The sequence below is a fragment of the Mus caroli genome, chromosome 1, assembly GCF_900094665.2.
Source record: "Mus caroli chromosome 1, CAROLI_EIJ_v1.1, whole genome shotgun sequence".
NCBI classification, from domain to species: domain Eukaryota; kingdom Metazoa; phylum Chordata; class Mammalia; order Rodentia; family Muridae; genus Mus; species Mus caroli.
Window position 1 is genome coordinate 119,104,435 of NC_034570.1, and position 18,319 is coordinate 119,122,753.

The 18,319-nt window shown below is 45.4% G+C and overlaps 1 protein-coding gene across 8 annotated transcripts in view; it reads left to right on the forward strand.

Moving 5' to 3' along the window:
- Mgat5 (alpha-1,6-mannosylglycoprotein 6-beta-N-acetylglucosaminyltransferase) overlaps nucleotides 1-18,319 on the forward strand; it is a 280,247-nt gene that overhangs the window by 186,353 nt on the left and 75,575 nt on the right. For all 8 annotated transcript variants that reach the window (XM_029476546.1, XM_021156480.2, XM_029476555.1 and 5 more), the window contains one exon: nucleotides 4,714-4,847. In XM_029476546.1, coding sequence (XP_029332406.1) covers nucleotides 4,714-4,847 — 134 coding nt within the window. The remainder of the gene's footprint in view (nucleotides 1-4,713; nucleotides 4,848-18,319) is intronic.

Genomic DNA, 18,319 nt, shown 5'->3' on the forward strand with positions numbered 1-18,319 from the left:
GTAACTTTTTTGATTGTGTTGACTGTGCTGGCTGTGCAAAATGATTGTTGAATAACTGTTGGCTGTACAGACTGCTGACTACACCAACTTTGTTGCCTATGTTGATTATGCTGGTTGTCCTGAGTGACTATTGACTACACTGGCTGACTGTTGATTTTGCTGATTGTTTCAAATGACTGTTATGTTAAAAGTGTTGACTGAGCTGTCTGTGATGCGTGTACTAACTGTTGAGTATGTTGTTTTTAAAGACTCTGCATTCTTTTCCTTTCCTTGGAATGTTACCATTCTTTAGATTTCTAGAAAAGTTTTGATTAGATAATGCTTTATCCTTTTTATTTGCTTTTTTGTGCATTTGTGTATGTATGTGCATGTTCATGTACACATGTGTGTAGGTATGTTGGCATATGGAGGACAGAGAACAACCCTGGGTGTCATTCTTCAGAAACATTCTCTACCTAATTTTGAGACATTCTTTCAGTGGCCCCATAGGGTAGGCTGGCTAGCCAGTGAGCTCCAGGGATCTACCAGCCTCTACTTCCCCAGCACTGGGTTTCCAAGTGTGCACCAAGCACCATACACACAATACCTTCTCCTCAGCTGCAGTTCTCCACTCTCTTTGATAGCATATTTTTCCTAATATTGTTTTTCTTTTCACAGATCACATGCCATCACTTTCTTTTCTTTTAGTTATATAGAAATAACCATCTTTCTTCTTGGCTAACAAGCCATATTGTAAACATAATTTTTTTCCTAAGGTGATAGCCTACAGAAAAGAAAGTCAAGGTCGTTCTTTTCTGTCGATTTATGAACTGTAGACAACTGGAAAACATGCAAAGGAAATTGGGCAATCCACCCCCTTGAAAGACTCTCATGTCCCTAATATTAAGAAGGGCTGTTTTGATGGGAAAATACTCTCGGTGGTGATGTGGGTCAATTAAGAAAGGCCATGTTATTATTAAAATGGTCACTGTTGATTGGTATTTGATGCTTGCTGTGTGAAAATGCTCCATCTCTCAGGGCTTATGTATATGCATAATGGTTTTCCTTCTTTCTTCAGTAATGGTTTGAATTAGCCGGAAACAGCAGGAGGTCTCTTGGTGCTTTAGCCCTCAGCCTTTGTTTTGTAGCAAAGCTACAGTTTTATCAAATGACAAGCAGGCTTCCTAGAAATTTTTTTGCCTACTTCTTTCCTTTTAAATATGAAAAGTGGCATCTAGGGATAGAGTTCCATTTGTATCACACTGGCCTATTGTACGGGAAGCCTTGGGTTCAATCCCAGCACCTAATAAACCAGTGTGGCCGAGCCTGCTTGTAATCCTGGCACTCAGGAGGTACAGAAGCTCAGGGGATCCTTGAGCACTTGTGGTATATGAGGGCAGCCTAGGTTACATGAGACCCTATCTCAAAAACATCAAAGGATGGAGGGGAACCAGTGAGATGCCTCGGTTGGCAAAGTGCTTGTGTACAACATGAGGACCTCAGTTTGGATCGCTGCATCCAAAGGCCCAGTAGGATGGTGCACATTTGCAATCCCAGCATGGAGAAATGGAGACTGGAGGTTCCTGGAGCTCTCAGGCCAAGTACTCTAGCCAACTCAGTTGAGTTCTAAATTCACTGAGAGATTCAGTCTCAGAAAATAAAACAGGGAATTATTAAGAAACTTCTAGCTTTCAGGCATATATACATGCACACACACATGCACACATGTTCACATATAGAGACATGCACACACATATACAACACATGCACACAAAAGAGGCTGTCAGACTCTGGTCATCTTGCTTGATGGCAGGGTGATGAGGGCTGCCTTCCATATTGTGGTGTCGTCAGACCTCTCAATGAGCAGTAAGCCCTTTAGGTCTGTTTGTGTGACCTTGGAAAAACACTTGTGAATTCTGTCTAATTTGCATAAGGACCTAGGACATTCGATTAAACTTATTAAATGCTGGCAGGCTACTAGTACTCCAGCGTGTACTACAGAACACCACCCCTTCTGTTCCACAGGAGTCCTTTGCTGAGTGTTGAGGATGCGCAAGAATGTGAGATACAAATGGTCCACAGCATGCCAGCTTTTACACCAAATTCTCATCTAGAAAGTAGGCCTTGTGCTTCTGAGTATCTCTCTCACTGTAGTGTACCCTTGAACAAGAACAATGTTCCAGGAGTCATTTGGCATTGCTGCCAAGGTCCCTCTTAGAGACAGGCCAGCTGCCTTGGGCATTGGGGCAAAAGCCTGTTTAAATCCTTAGAAGGTTCCTGATGTTTCTGACACACAGAGGGCATCCAAGCCATGGCATAAAGATTAACACAGCACAGGTATAACTGTAGCTCTAATCTGTAGCCAGGGAGAACCTTGAACTAGAGGTCCTCCTGTCTCTACATCCCAGTTTGTGGCTTTTGAGGACTGACACCAGAATTTGACCTCTGGTTTCTATATGCTTGCATGCACATATACACGCAGACCAGTGAACACATATACACACACACACAAGAACACATGTGCACATATGAGCATATGCATGCAAGACCTGTGAACACATAACTGTGAACACACAAGAACACATGTATACACATGAACATACATATCCCCAAAAGAGAGATCTATCGTCACACTGAGAATGCATCCAAAAAAGCCACATAAAAATGCAATCGAGGACACTGTCCCAGTGCAGTTCACTCTGAGGCCAGGCCCTTCTGTCCTTCTTGTCTTTTCTTGTTTAGACAATTGGTGGCAAGGTGAGCGCAAAGAGACTTCAGTTGACAGTTGTATTCCCTGGAGGATGTAATCTGGAATTTGGACTTCACTGGTTTTACTTTATTTTGTTTTCAGAATCTTACCTCAAAGTGAAAATTTACAAAAATTTAGCAGAGTTTCCTGTTAATAAGGAAAGGAAGAAGAAAGAATCCTTAAAAGTGTTGCCACCATCTGTCCTAAATGTGTCCTAAATCTGTCCAAAATGTGGGCTTCAATCTTATTTAGTTAGTGGCAGTTGCTCAGAAGTCTAGTGCCAGAGAACAACAGCGAAGAACTGTCCCCATTGGCCAACCTTGCACGCTTATTTTATTTTACATGTTTTGAAAATCCACAGTTAATCAGCGAAGCCCCAATCAATAATGTTGGTTCTCTGATTTCTTCCTCCCAGCCATCCTCTGTGCCATCCCAACCTGTGCTCAGAATGCTTTCTTGTAAAAACCAGCTTGTGATTAGTGTGTGCTGCGCAAGCAGGTATCATATGTGCCACAGCTTTTCCGCTGTGCCGTCACAGCTTGAAGACACTCTCCAAGTTATAGACAGACTATCAGCAGCAGAATGTGGCCAGGTTCCAATCAAACCTTTATTTCCCATTGTGGAAATATGAGTGAGATTCATGGAATTTTCCTCTGTTGTGTCTTTTAAAATCCTTTGAGAATGTGAGAGCTTGCTAGGGAGGGAGCTCAGTCAGTAAGGAAGTGTTGTGCAGTGTTTCAGGACCTGCGTTCTGGCCCCAGGGCCCACATGACAAAGCTGGAATGATATGGTGGTAAATGCTTTTAACACTAGTGCTGGGGGGGGGTGTGTGTGTTAGAGACAGGAAGATTCTAGGTCCCCAAATTGACCCCCGACCTCCCCCACACACATACATTCATTCTCCCTTGTGCGCATATGCATACACAAACAAACACATACCCAGGCACACCAAAGGATATAAAACCAGCTCTTAGATCACAGCTATACTAAGGACTGGTGGGTCAGGTTTGGCTCAGTTTAATAGACCAATGAGACTATATTGTACTGCATCAGTTTCTAGTCGAACTAGCAATCAGGTTCTAGTATGTTATAGTTGGATATATAAAAGCCACTCCATCTGCTAGATGAGATTGAAATCTGTTTTGGGTTACTACAACCTAATACTGGAGCCAGACTCGTTTATAGTGAAATGGAATTTATTGCTCACTGTTAGAAGCTGAAAACTTCAAGACGGAGTGGCCCCCATCCAGGGAAGGCCATATCCTACTGTGCAAAGTTCTGCCTTGGGTCACTAGTTATCTCCTCATAAGCCACTAGTGACATTGTGGGTCCACATCTATCACTAATTAATCTCCCCAACCCTGCCTTCAAATGACATCAGTATACCAGTGAAAGGAGTGCCTTTCCAGTATGAAGAGATACTTGTATCTGTGGCACAGGCATCATCTAAAGTCAAACAATTGATGGGAAGGTTGACAGAGGCTAAAAGCCATGCAGCATGCCCTGTGCCCTAAGCAGAATAAGATCTGTAGAGATAATGGTGCTTCCTTTCTTTCATTATGTTCATTAGGCGCTGTGTACCCAGCCCTACCAGGTGCTAAGGTCACTGAGTGAGTCCTGCAGGCCCCCTCCAGCATCCCTGGACCTTTTTTTCACTGGTATTTGGACTGCCTTCAGTGGCTAGCCCGTTCTGTCTGCCTGGATGCCTGACACCCTCTTTGTAGGTGTGGATGCTTCCCGTGGTTAAGACTCCAAAACCACCTGGTCAGGGGTGTAGCTTAGAGGGAGAGAGTTTAGTTAGCTTGCAGGCGGAGCTGGGTTTAACTCCCAGAATCATAAACCCAATTGCAAAATGAGCAAGTAAGAAAATAAGACCTAAGCTTCTTCCCAGTGGCAATTTTACTTTGAAGTGTTTGTCCGTTTGCTTTTGTCTCTTGCACTACACCATCGGGGTTATAGTGTGACACGCAGTGCTCTCCTTGCAGGTGCATGCTCCGGGTGCTAGACTCCTTTGGAACAGAACCTGAGTTCAATCATGCGAGTTATGCCCAGTCAAAAGGCCACAAGACCCCCTGGGGAAAGTGGAATCTGAACCCGCAGCAGTTTTACACCATGTTCCGTGAGTATTCCTGGGTGGACCCTGCCTTTCAGAAAGCTACCGGAGGCAGGCGCAAAGGTTTAATTAGACAGTCATTTATCTGGGGTTGCGATTCTCAGAACCCTTACCTGAAAAAGTATGTGCCTTGGAAATTTTTCCTTGGGCATACTTTTTTTTTTTCAGTAGTTGGAATTGAAAGCCCTCGTAAACTTTTTGTGAAGAGATTTAGAAATGTCCTAGAGAAGAGTGTTCAGTCCAAGTTACCAATAGAAGCCACATGGGAAAGGCTGCAGATCACCTCCAAATGAGCAGTTTACTCAGCATATCCCAGCATCGTATCCATGCTGCTAAGGGGACGTTACATCCCGGAAAGGAATAAGGTCTTCCATGTCAACCCGCTCTTTCCACCCAGTTCAACCTTAATCATTTGAGCATGAAGCATTTTTTTTTTTTTTGAGACAGGATTTCTCTGTGTAGCCCTGGCTGTCCCTCAATCTATAGACCAGGCTGTCCTCAAACTCACAGAGATCTGTCTGCCTCTGTCTCCCAAGTACTAGGATTAAAGGTGTGAGCCACCACTGCCTGGCTGATCAGGAAACTTTGAAAAGAAAAGGTAATCTCAGAGCTAGGGAGATGGCTCAGTAGGCACTTGCCCTGTGACTTCTGATCTCCAGAACATGTAGAAATGCCAAGGAAGAACAGTGGTATGTCCACAGTTCCAGCCCCAGTCCCCACCCTTCCTCTCCACGCCCCCCCCCCCCAGCCCAGTGGGTGGAGCTGGCGCTGCCTAACTAGAGTCAACAAACTATGCGTTCTGGTTCAAGTGATAGGCTGCCTGAGCATACAAAGTGGAGAACCATTGAAAGAGATACATGACAGAAACCTCTCACCTCTACCTGCACAGCAAACACACATACATGCCCAGATGCATACATATGCCCACATGTGGGAATATACATGCATAGCACACACGCGCATGCCTTTTCTGAATTAGGACTCTTTTAAATGCAGTCTCATGTTTTGCTGGCTGCCTAGCTACTGAGCTCAGACTACTTTGCTGCCCTTGCTGGTGTTTGTGTGGCATTTAATAAGCTTGTGCAGTGAAGGCTTTTTCTGTGTGGTCCAGAGAATCACCTACAGTAGCTAAAGTGTTAGTTTCAAATGAGTGACTTTATTTAGCATGTAGCAAGCAAAAGTTTAAAAAAAATAAAAAAAGGCAGGTAGGTTGTAAAACATCAACTTGGAGACTTACACAATATCCAGTAGATAACTGCAGTAACCTGATTGATAGAACAAGCGGGTATGGTCATCAAACTGGGTCTTCAGCACCCCATAGAAATTGGCTGAGGAAGAAACAGTCCTGCGGGGGCCTCAACCAAGAGCCTCTCCACAGTTACCTCACAGCTGCCAGTTCCCACCTGAGACATTTTTATGCACAGAATAAACAGTAGCCTTGACTGGAAAGGGCTCCCCCTCTGGCTCTCCTTGAGGCGTGATACCAGGTTGTTTTGCCAGTCTCCTTTCTCTGCCATAGGGTCACAGGACCAGCTTCTTCTTAGACATGTTTGGGTCTGAAGGGGGAGATTACTATCTTGCTTCCAGAGCCAACCTCTCTCTGGGACAGTCTGTGACCGTCATCGACATAATGGATGGGTGTTACAAATTGTGTTTGGACCAATGCACTCCCCGGCACTGCTGCTGGGCTCGAAGAGGTCTCCATGAGAACCATTTCCTGTCACCTCTGTTTCCTGCTGTTGTTCTCCATTTCCCTACTTTTGCTTTATTTCTAATTAGCCATAGACTGTAAAACCAAGTACCCAAGTACTATACTAGACAGTGTTTGTGCTAGTAAGTTATGATTAAGTCCCCATGGCACAGGAAGGCTCTATTGTTGAAAGGTAAGAACGAGTGAATAAAACCATTGGTTTGAAGGCTAAGGATAGAGAGCTCTCCCTTTCCAAAGTTATCAGTATGATATCATGTAGATGTTTCCATGCTAAAACAAATTTCTGAAATGTCAGTCTTAATTGTTTGACGGAGTCAAGGCCCCATAAATGCTTAAGCTGTCTTTCTCTTTCTGCTGCCCTTCAATTCCTTACCCAGCTGCCCAGAGGTGAGCCTTTGTTGGGTTCCCTACATGTCTTAGTGAGCATGCTAGACTAATCCTTGGGAATTAGGTCTGGGGAAAAAAAAGAATTAAGAAGGATATCCAGCTGGCAAGGTGGCCATTTTAAAAATCAACTCATGTTTATGGACTGGGGAGATACCTCCGTTGCTAGAGTGCTTGAGAAGGCCTGAGTTGGATCCCTAGGACTCCTGGGAAAGGTTAGGTGTTACGGTGTGTAGTTGTAATCCCAGTGCTGGGGAGGAGGAGAGATGGGTGGATGCTGGAAGATCACTAGCCAGTCAGCCCAGCCCACTCAGTCTCTTTAAAAAGTTGATGGTGCCTAAGGAGTGATGCCCGACATTATCCCCTGATCTCTTTGTGCATGTGCACACACACACACAAAATCTGACAAAGAGAGAGTTAGACAGAGACAGAGAAAGAGACAAAGGGAGACAGAAAGGGAGAGACAGAGACAAGGAGGGACAGAGAGAGGGGGTGGGGGAAGAGTTACCTGTCTAAATGTTCTTTTGAGCCCAGAGAGTTTGGTGAGAGCATGCTGTGTATATGATAGACATTATCATTATTGGAGTTATATTGTCCTGTTATTGCCACCTGTCCCAGGGGCACAGTTCAGGGAACAAACTAATATTTGGCGCACCAGGTAACAGATGGCTGTCAGCACGAAAGGCATGATTAAAGTCTGCCTGGGATTTGACTTTGCTACGAAATCCTGAATATGGAAAGAAGTGCCAGCCAATCAACTAAGCGGGGACCTGTGTCAGGACCAGGAGGTAAAACTTGAGCTTGCATAAACTTTCGGGGACACGATGGCAGTAACCTTGTGCTCTGCCCCTGAGCAGAGATGGAGTTTTCTCTGACTGAAGAGTGGGACTCAGCTCCATGCAAACCTGCTGGGATTATGTGGATGAAGGCTTTCCTTCAAGTGAAAGAAGTTCTCTATTTAAAGTGTAGTGAAAGCCAGAAACAGAGAATACTTTCTCTTAACCTGGAAGAAGGATACAGTTCCAGGATTCAACTGAGGGGGGGGGGGAGTTGACACAGTTGAATGCCTTTTAAGAAAAGAACCCACAGAGCAGAACATTGCCAACCACCCGAAACCCTGAGAGCAAACAGTGCAGAGGAGAATGTTTACATGGTTATTTGAGACTGTCAGAGGGATGCAAAGGAGCCAAGAGATCTGTACACAAGAAAGGCATATTTACGGCGTTGATGTGGAGACCTCGGGTGATCTTCAGGCTGTAGAGGGTATTAGTGAAGTCATAAAAATGAAATATTGGCCTGGGGATGGCTCCATGGGTAAAGGATTCACCATGCAAGTCTGAGGACCTGAGTTTGATCCCAGTAACTCAAGTAAAAAGCCAGGCATGTTGATACAAGCCTGGAGTCCCTGCACTGGGGGAGGGAAGGAGGCAGAGAAAGGGGAATCCTTCGGGTTTATTGGCCAGTCTGCTCAGCTTCAGGTTGATGAAGACACCCTGTCTCCAGAAAACCAGGTAGATGGTAACACCACCACCATCCACCACATACCATCACATACAAATGTTTTCAATTCTGTGCTTTGAAAAGGTCCAAAAGTTAAGCCAGCCTGATGAGGGTCATAAGAATGCAAGCCTTCAGACCAGGTTTTTCCCAAACATCGTTTTCCATATTAAAGACCCTCCTCCTAGAGAAAGATTGCTGATGTGAAGTAGAGAAGGCAAGGGAGACAGGAATGACCACAGGGGTGGTATCAGGAGTTCAGTGGATTCCCAACCAGCTTCAAAAGAACACTGGCTACAGTGGGCTCAAGTCAAATGAGTGAAAAACAGTCAGTGGGGCTGGGCACGCAGCTCAGTCAGGAGAGTGCTGGCCCAGCATGCACAAAGCCCTGGGTTCCATCCCAGGGCCACATTAACAGGGTGTGGTGCTGCACAGGGTAATCTCAGCACTCAGGAGGTGGAGGCAGGAGGATGAAATGGTCACAATTACTTGTCTACATGGCAAGTTCAAGATTAGCATGAGATACATGTGACCCTGTCTTAAAAGGGAAAAAGAAAAAAGCAGTTGATGAGTTCTGAGTGGTGTGACGATATGCCAAGCAAGATGGAGTGGGTCACCTTTGCAAGTTGCTAGGATACCGTCTCATCCTACTGAATAATAAAGGGGGAAGAGCCCAGCTTTGATCTTCCTGCCTTCCTAGCACAAATTATGTTTGAAGATAATCAAATGGTTGATGATAAGAAACTGTTCATAATGGGGAAACAGCGCTGCAAATTCAGGCAGAATGACGGATTAGGGAATGAGCATCCTCAAACTCTTAATGAGAACTCAGGTCCTGTGATCGTCAGCCACCGCGGTGAAACCCATGAGGTAACAAGTTGATGGAGAACTTTGCACAGACAGGGCTCTCTCCAACCCAGGAAATATGGAAATAAGCTGGGAAATGAGGCACTGTGAGGCATTCATCATGTCAAGGCATGCCAGGGCTGGGGACTTGGCAATTGAAAGCCATGTCTGTACCTTACTCTCCAGTCTCAGCCCTTAGTGACCTCCAATCCCCTGGTCAAGAGGGTCCCTTTCTCCCTATGTGACAAGACCAGCGTGTTGGGCAGCTGTGGCTGGTCTGGTGACCTACATCTGAAGACTGTTTCTTTGAACAAAGAAGAGAAATGCCAAAATGTGTTGGGTTTTTTTTTTCTTTTAATTATTTTTTTAAATAGGCTCTCATGTATTCCAGGCTGGCTTTGGGCTCACTGTGTAGCCAAGGATGACCTTGAACTCCTGATCCTCCTGGAGAGATGGAACTGTAACCTGGAGCTGTGAGCCAGGCAAACCCTCTCCTCCCCTGTGTGGCTCTGGCCAGCATATTTGATTGCAGCAACAGAATTGACACTAAATTCATCACCATGTTTTTTTTTTCTCATAAACATTTTTATATTTTTAGTTATACATACTAAAATTTTGCATTTCATTATTTTTTGCCTATATATGTACTTGGTGTGTGTGTGTGTGTGTGTGTGTGTGTGTGTGTGTGTGTGTGTGTTTGTATGGACAAGCATGTATACACACAAGATTTGTGTGTTTTTTGTTTGTTTGTTTATTTTTCAAGACAGGATTTCTCTGTGTAGCCCTGGCTGTCCTGGAACTCTGTAGACAAGGCTGGCCTCAAACTCAGAAATTCACCTGCCCCAGCCTCCCAAGTGTTGGAACCTTGAGAGATTTGTGCCTCCACCCAACTAGCTTAAGATTTAACATCAGGAGTCCTCCTCAGTGCTCTCTACCTTATTCATCCAGGCAGGGGAGAGGTCTCTCTGTTTTCTGTTTCCATCCTGGGACCTGCATTCTGGTCCTTGTGTTATGGCCTTTATCCATAACCCATGTTCTCAGCCCCCCCCCTTACAATTTTTTCTACTTCATGAATCACGTTGCCTTTTAAGCTTCAACACTACCAGTATTTCCAGTGCTAGTCAAGAATCTCTTTAAATAACATTTTTGTGCTCTGCCTCTCAAGGGTTATCTTGTTTTCTCAAGAGAACCAACTATATCCATCTCTAGGTGTCCCGATTCACTCTGTCTAGCCACTGTTTCTGTGTCTGCCTTCGGTCTACTGCAGGATGCATTTGCTGTAAACTCCTGAAGGCAAGATCTCAACCTCTCTGTCTCTCTGCCTCCCCCCCCCCCCTCTCTCTCTCTCTCTCTCTCAAACATGGTATTTTATACCTTTTTAAATGATGAAAAAATATTTACTCGCACAAAGTGAAATAGAGAAGTTATTTAAGGGAGCCACCTAAAAAAGGAAACCCCCAGATCGGTGACTTGCACATTTCTCAACTCTTGTTTGGATAGTTCTAATTTAGCTCATAATACCATTCACAATGTCATCTGGCTTCTGTAAAGATGGCCAGGGTTAAAAAAAATCATTTTATAGCATTGAATTTCCTGCCCCCATCTTTCCCTGGAGACTGTGGCTTAAAGTAGTAATAGCATCAATAGAGACTGCTCCCACCCACCTCAGGCAAGCCTCCACTCAGACCTCGTTCTCTACCTGCAAACATCTCAGTAGTGTCTTAGTGACATCATTGCCAGCCCTGCCTCAGAGCCCTTCCTTGTTCCCTAAGTAAGGTCAGATGTGCAGAGCTATTCTGTCTGTGTATCTGTCGAGTCAAGGCTGTGACTTAAATGTGAACCAATCTTGCATCCTAGACAGCTCAGGCTCCTGGGGAGGGAGCCTGGCACCATCTCTTACTGACTCTCTTCCTTACTTCCCTCTGCCCTCCCTCATTTTTTTTCAACTGTGTCAGACACACTTCCATCTTTGCAGTGACTCTTACATTCTCTTCCTTGTCGTTGACTTCACCACTGTCTCGTACCTGTAACTCAGATGACCCTTTAGTCATTTGCCCTGACCTCATTTGGAAGTGTGGCTCCTTTGCCCCACTCCCCACCCCCTTCCCTGCCTCCCTGCCTCTTTAACCTTTCATCCTTTTTCTTTTGTTTCTCTCTCCTTCCTGTCATCTGGGTTATAGTTAGAAGCTTTGGGGTTTGTCTGTTTGTTCATTAATGAAACTTAGTACATGGTAGGCATTATCTACTGAGTGAATCTAAATATAATCGAAGGGTAATATCTTTTAGTTATGGGCTCATGTAACAAGTCAGGGAAGAGTAAGAAATAACTCAAAACTGGGCCTAGGACATGGTTCTGTTGCTAGAGTGCCTACCCCACAGGAGGTCCTGGGTTCTATCCACGGCACTTGATAAGCCTGGTGTGGTGGTCCACTCTGGAGGAAAGGGGACCAGAGAAGACCATTCTTTCCTATAAAGGCATTTGAGGTCAGTCTGAGCTTCATGAGAGCCTGACTTAAAAAAAAAAATCTGCAGACCTAAGAGTGCTCTGTGAAGTGAGAGGTCCTCTTTCCTTCCTACAGAGCTGCTATTCTTAGGGCTTGAAGAGTTGTTCCAGCCACAGTGATTCTTGGCCATTGATTGTTCCTTTGTTACGGCCATTATCACTGGCTTTCTCGCTGGGTTTCTGCTAGGGTTTGGGGCTCTCACAGCCGCTGTATGATCAGAAGAGACTGATGATGGGGGTCCCTAACTTGAGCCTGGCACCAGTGAGAACTTTGCCAATCCGCTGCCCTGCCAACCTGGCAGCTGTGTCGGAAGTTGGGTGCTTCTGTACAGTTTACTCCCAGGACAATGAGAGGGACGATTGTTCCTATACAGACCTGCAAGTCAGAGTCACCCAAGACTCTTCCCTCGGAGGATCAGCCTTCAGGAGGGGTCCTCTTCTCAAGGTCATCCCCTCTAAAGTGCTTTTTGACACTTGAACAGCCCTGTCCGCTGTGCCTCTGTGGACAGCTCGGACACTTGGGAGTTCAGCTCGACTGTGCACTGCTGTTTCTGTAGATCTTGCCCAGCCTCCTCCTCCTCTCAGTGAGCCAAGCATCATAACCATTTGAAAATATAAATTTGGGTACAATTTGAAAATTCTAGCTACTCACTCTGTGCAGCTTTAAAATCCAGATTATGGGCTGGTGAAATGGCTCAATTGAGTGCTTGCTCTGCAAGGAGAAGGATCTGAGGTCAATCCCCAGAGCCTTTGTTAAAAAGCCACACAAGGTGGTGGTGTGTGCTTGTAATCCCAGTGCTAGGGAGGCAGAGACAGGAGGACATCTGGGACTTACTGGCCAGCCAGGCTAGCCTGCCTGCTGAACTCTAAGAGACCCTGTCTCCAGAATAGCAAAATGAAACAAACAAAAAAGCAACAACAAAACAAAACCAATTGAGGGCCAGAGAGATGGCTCAGCTGTTAAGAGCTCCTCCTCCTCTTACATAGGAGCGAGGGTGAGTTCCTAGCACCCATTGGCAGCTCTCAACTGCCTGTAACTCCTGTCCTAGGGGATCTAACATTTTCCTCTTGGTTCCAAGGTCACCAGAAATTCATGTGATGCACATGCGTACATGGAGGCAACCACTCATTCACATAAATATAAATATAAATGTAAATATAAATAACTGTACAGCTAGAGAAATGGCAGCCAGGATCACTCTCTGGTGTGTACACCCTCATACACATAGGCATCTATGCATACACACATATGTAGGTACAATTACATGTGAGAGAGAGAGAGAGAGAGAGAGAGAGAGAGAGAGAGAGAGAGAGAGAGAATGTAACAGTATCCAGTTCAGTCTGAAGCTTAAAAATTACTCATAGGCCTAGAGGGTACAGAAAGCCCACCGATGGTAGCTATTTTAACGCAAGTAAGATCATAAGTAACTTCTTTATATCTTTCTCTATAACAAAAAAGAAAAAGCTATACACTAAGGACATGTTTCAGTTATAACAGGAAAAGCAATTAAAGCATTTGTACTTAGGGGAAAGAAAACCATGTTTATTGGCGAAAATCAATATGGCCTGAGCTATGGATGAAAGGTAGAGAGGAAAGAGATAGGTACTTGATGAATCTTGAGAAGTTCACACCCCTCAGACCTGGTGGCTATGAAGGCTGAGGAACCCGCCCAAGCTGGTTCTTGGGGTTCTGCTTTTGGGAACAGGTAGTGTGGGTGTAACTCAAAATCTTAGAAGTGTTTAAGATTTACCAGGATAAAAACAGACCTTGGATATTTAAACAAGTGAAAGCAAAGTTAATTTCCTTACTGTGAATTTTTTCATTTATTTTTATAGAAAGCAGGGAGAGGCTGGGATGTAGCTCAGTTGGTAGAGTGCTTGAGCAGCATGCATGAGGCCCCGGGTTCCATCCTCAGCCCAACGTCAACAAGGCATAGTGGTGTGCTTGTCATCCAGCACTCTGGAGGTGGAGGCAGGAGGATCAGAAGTTCAAGGTCATCCTCAGCTACTTAGTGAGTTCAAGGCCAACCCAAGCTACATGAAAACATGTCTCAAAACAAACAAAAAAAAACCCAAAAGTTGATCACAAATACATATTATGAAAGCTGTTACAAAACTGCAGTGATATGGTATATACATGTACCATGGTATATAATGTACATACCATGGTTTGTATTCTATACTGCAGTAGAACATGATTTGCCATGATTCATGGGGCACATAAAAGAAGATGTATACTATAATGCTGTCCGTTAGGATTGGGAAGGTGTGTTCTGTCTCAGAATCCCAGGACTGTCACTTCCTGGCCTGTAGACTGGTGAGAACCCAGTGTCCTCATCTGTTACAGAGTTGTGGCAGTGAGGGATGAAGGAGTTGCTGTCATATGCTCTGTTCTTCATGTTCCTTGTTGCTGGGACAAAACACCTAACAGAGAGACTTAAGGGAGGAAGGGTTCCATTTGGCTCATAGTCGGCGTGGAGGTAGGCTGGGGTAGGGTGGGGTTCATTGAGGCAGGGAAGGCATGAGAGCAGGAGCAGGAGGCAGCCATTCACACTGACCACAGTCAGAGGGGGTGGGCGGGGGGGGGGGGGGGGAGAGAGCGAGAGCGAGAGAGAGCGAGAGAGCGAGAGGATGCTGGTGCTCAGCTCCGTCTCTCCTTTCCATTCATCCCAGGAACCCAGCCCATGGGAGGGTGCTTCCCACCTCAGCTTATGCTATCTAGAAATTTCTTCACAGAGTCGCCCAGAGGCTGCTCTCCTGGGTGGCCCCAGCTCCCCTCTAGTTGGCAGGATTTGCCGTCACACTTGCTTGGAACAGAACTTGGAAAGTAAAGGGAACTCGGATATCAGGGTGGTTTTTGTAGAACTCCCATGTGTTTCTCTTCTTGGATGGACTGATTCCAGAAAGTGCCACGGTCCCTGACTCTCATTTATAGTGCAATTTTACTGATTTCCTTTGAAACGCAAATATTTGTCCTCATGCCCTTCCAACCACAGCTGATGCCTGTGTTCTCAACGTAAGGCAAAGCCAAAAGGAAACATGGATTGAGGTTAGAGCCAGAAGAAAAGTCAGTTTGTAAAATACTGTGTATGTACAGGTGCCAACAGAGGCCAGAGGCATGGATTCTCCCTGGACTAGAGTTACAGGTGACTGTGAGCCGCCACACATGGGAACCACGCTTGGATCCTCTGCAGGAGCAGCAAGTGCTCTTAACCACTGAGCCTTTTCTCCTACAGCCAAGAAGGTCATGTTTTGTAGTATCAGCCAGGCCTATGGCTTCGGATTCTTCATAAGCAGAGGGAAGAATGCTGTTTCTGTGTTGAGAGTGGGGTTTTTGCCACAGATGCTAGGATGCACACAGCTGCTGGGCAGCTCCTTGTAGTCTGCCACAGGGAGCCTAGGGTCAGTTAGAATCGCCTGCTTGTGGGTATGTGTTGAGTGAGGGGTTCTTGTGCCTTCATGTTTAAGAAACCCAGGCTCTGGTGACAAGTTGCGCTACTTAGACTTAGAGACATAGAAGGGTCAGACACGTGTTCTGGTGGTTGTGTCTGTAAGCGTGTGAAGTCCTCAGCCACCAGCATGCAAGCTGCTGTTCCGCAAATTGAGGGCTGCTTCTAGATGTAATGTGTTTTTCACACAACCTCAAGTTTGATGTAGTACCAAAATATGATTGCACCAAGGCACAGTAATAGACAGGGATGTGGCTTAGTTACTATGTTTGCCTAGCAGGTAGGGAAGGCTCTGGAGTCCATCACCAGGAACACATAAGTTGTAGTGGTGACTGCCTCAGTTCTAGCAATGGAGAGATGGAGACAGGAGGAGGACAAGTTCAAGGTCATCCTTGGCTATATAGTGAGTGGCCTATATAGGGGGTCATGGGAGACCTTGCCTCCAAAAGGGAAAAAAAATAGACTTTTTTCCTCCCTCTCTCACCATCCAAGCTAAATGCTAAAAGAATCTTTGACACACAAAAAAATACACATGTGTAATTTTTCTTCTTTTGTGATTTTTAATCATCTTGCTTTTATTATGTTTTAGATACTATATCATATAATAAGACCCATAAAATACTTTAGTCATTGTGTTGTAAGTGCCCGTGTAGGGACATGGACAAACTGCGTCGTCACAGGACAAATATCCCAAGAGTGGAGTGTTAGTCACTCCAACCGTTTTCTGAAAATACAAGTTTAAAACTATCATCTTAAAATCTAGAGCCCCAGAGTGACAAAAGAAAGGGTGCTTAGCATGCACTGGCTCTCTTCCCAGGACCCTGTTCTTTCCAGTTCTAGTGCCTTCCCCTCTGTACTCTTCAAAAAGGAGGGAAAATAAGCAAAACTAGCTGAAAAACAGCTAGCAGCCAGCCCTTGCTTTGTCTCTCATTAGCCATTGCATTTATTTAGTAATTTCCTCTTCAGCTAACTGTAGCCATGGCTCTTGCCTCTGGGCACGTGTTCAAAAACACAGAAATAGAATAAGAGATTGGCCTGACTGAGAGCACAGCTCCTCAGTCAGAGCCCTTGTTAGCCCCTCCTCCTGTGGCCCTCCTTAGCCACACCCCCACCCCACCCCACCCCACCCCTGCCTTAGAGATGAGCTAGTGTAGCCAGCTTATCTCCACAGAGTGCATTTGCAGCACTGCCTCTCTAACTCTTCATAAGGATGAGAACAGAGCTGGGGTCTCTTTCTGAGCAGGTCACCTCTGATGGGTTGAAAAGGTCTCTGCAGGCTGGGAATTGGCTCCCTCAGTAGTAAAATATATCCTCAGCCCCACATATAAACGCCTGGTGTGGCAGCACTCACTCACCGTCCCAGCCTCAGGGAGGTGGAGATGGGCAGATTAATGGAGCTCACTGGCCAGACCTAGCGAAGCAGCAGCTCAAGTTCAGTGATGGACACTGTGTTGGGGTGAGGGGCGGGGCAGGTGGAGCTAAAGATACAGCTCTGTGCTTCAAAGCACGTGCTGCTCTTTGAGTTTCCAGCACCCAGGTCAGGCAAGCCGCAGCTTCCTACAGCCCCGTTTCTTGGGGGTCTGATGCCCTCTTCTGGCCTCATGCAGGCACACACCTATACAGTAAATGTTTTGGACAATCGATAAGGTGGAAATTGATTGGGAAAGACACCTGAACTCTGGCTCCCACATGCATATAGTGACACTTGTGTGTAAATCCCACCCCTCCATCTCACACACACACACACACACACACACACAGAGAACTTCTGGGCTGACTCTATAAATGGCAAAGCATTCCTTAGCTGTTAGAAACCCAGAGCAAAGCAAAAGAGAAGTTTGCTTAAGCTTTAGCTCCATGTAAGCACCGGAAGGTGAATGGCCATGACTGAAGTTTCAGAATGTGGTCTGCACCGAATGGCCAGTCTCAATTACTGGGGAAGTTCGCGTCTCTGTTATTTATGCTGGTTTTCTTTGAGTCAGACTAAACAAGGGTTGCTTCCTTTTTTATCAGCCGTGTGTGACCTTCACTGAGCCATCCCCCGACAAGCTGAAATTTATCTGAACAAGATAGGTAGGGTTGATGAGGGTTGCTATTTTAATCAAGAGAGAATTGTCTTCTCATCAGATAGCTCCCTCCTGGTAAAACATACTTGAAAATCATACAGGGCTGGGGCAATAACTCTACTTGTTAAAATGATAGCCACAAGAAAAATCTGAATTCAATTCCCAGAACCCACATAGAAAGCTAGGCATGAGGACACACGCTTGAAACCCAGCAGAGAGAGGAAACTTGCTAGGCTCACTGCCAGGCAGTCTAAATAGTCAGTGAACTTAGTGAGGACCCTAGTGGGAGATCCTGTCTCAAAAACAAAGTAGACAGCACATGGAGAATGGCACCATAAGTGTCCCCTGACCTCCACACACATGCACACATAGACATAACAACACACACACTATTTCAAAACCTATAGTCCCAAAATACAAATGTTCTTGGCTCCTATGGTATAGCTTCCCACTTGGGTATATGATGAAGTTGTAAAACCCATAGGTAGGGTGGACCAGAGGGGAAAAAAATCCTTTTTTTTTTCTTCTAGAATAGTCTGCCCTATTCACATCCCAGCTTTGAAGGAATTGGCTTTTATTTTAAAGAGGTTTATACTCCAGAGACCCTCGCTTTTTGTTTGGTCTTCAGTCCACACATCTGTCCAATATAAATCCGAATGGCAGTCACGCCTGGCAGTTGGTTAAAGGTGCTTAGTGAGACTTACTCTTGTTGCTGGGTGGTGGTGGCTCACGCCTTTAATCCTAGCACTCTGGAAGCAGAGGCAGGCAGATCACTGTGAGTTCAAGGCCAGCCTGGTCTACAGAGCAAGTTCTAGGACAGCCAGGGCTACATAGTGAAACCTTGTACCGAAATGCAGTGTGTGGCTGTTGTGTAGGCAACCCAGTCTGTACTCACCAAGCCAAGATGACTAGGGTGTCATTAAGACATGAGCCTCAAGGGACAGCTGTTGTTTATACAATCTTTATTTGACTATTACTGTGTAGTCCATGACTTTACGTCTCGTGTGTGTGTGTGTGTGTGT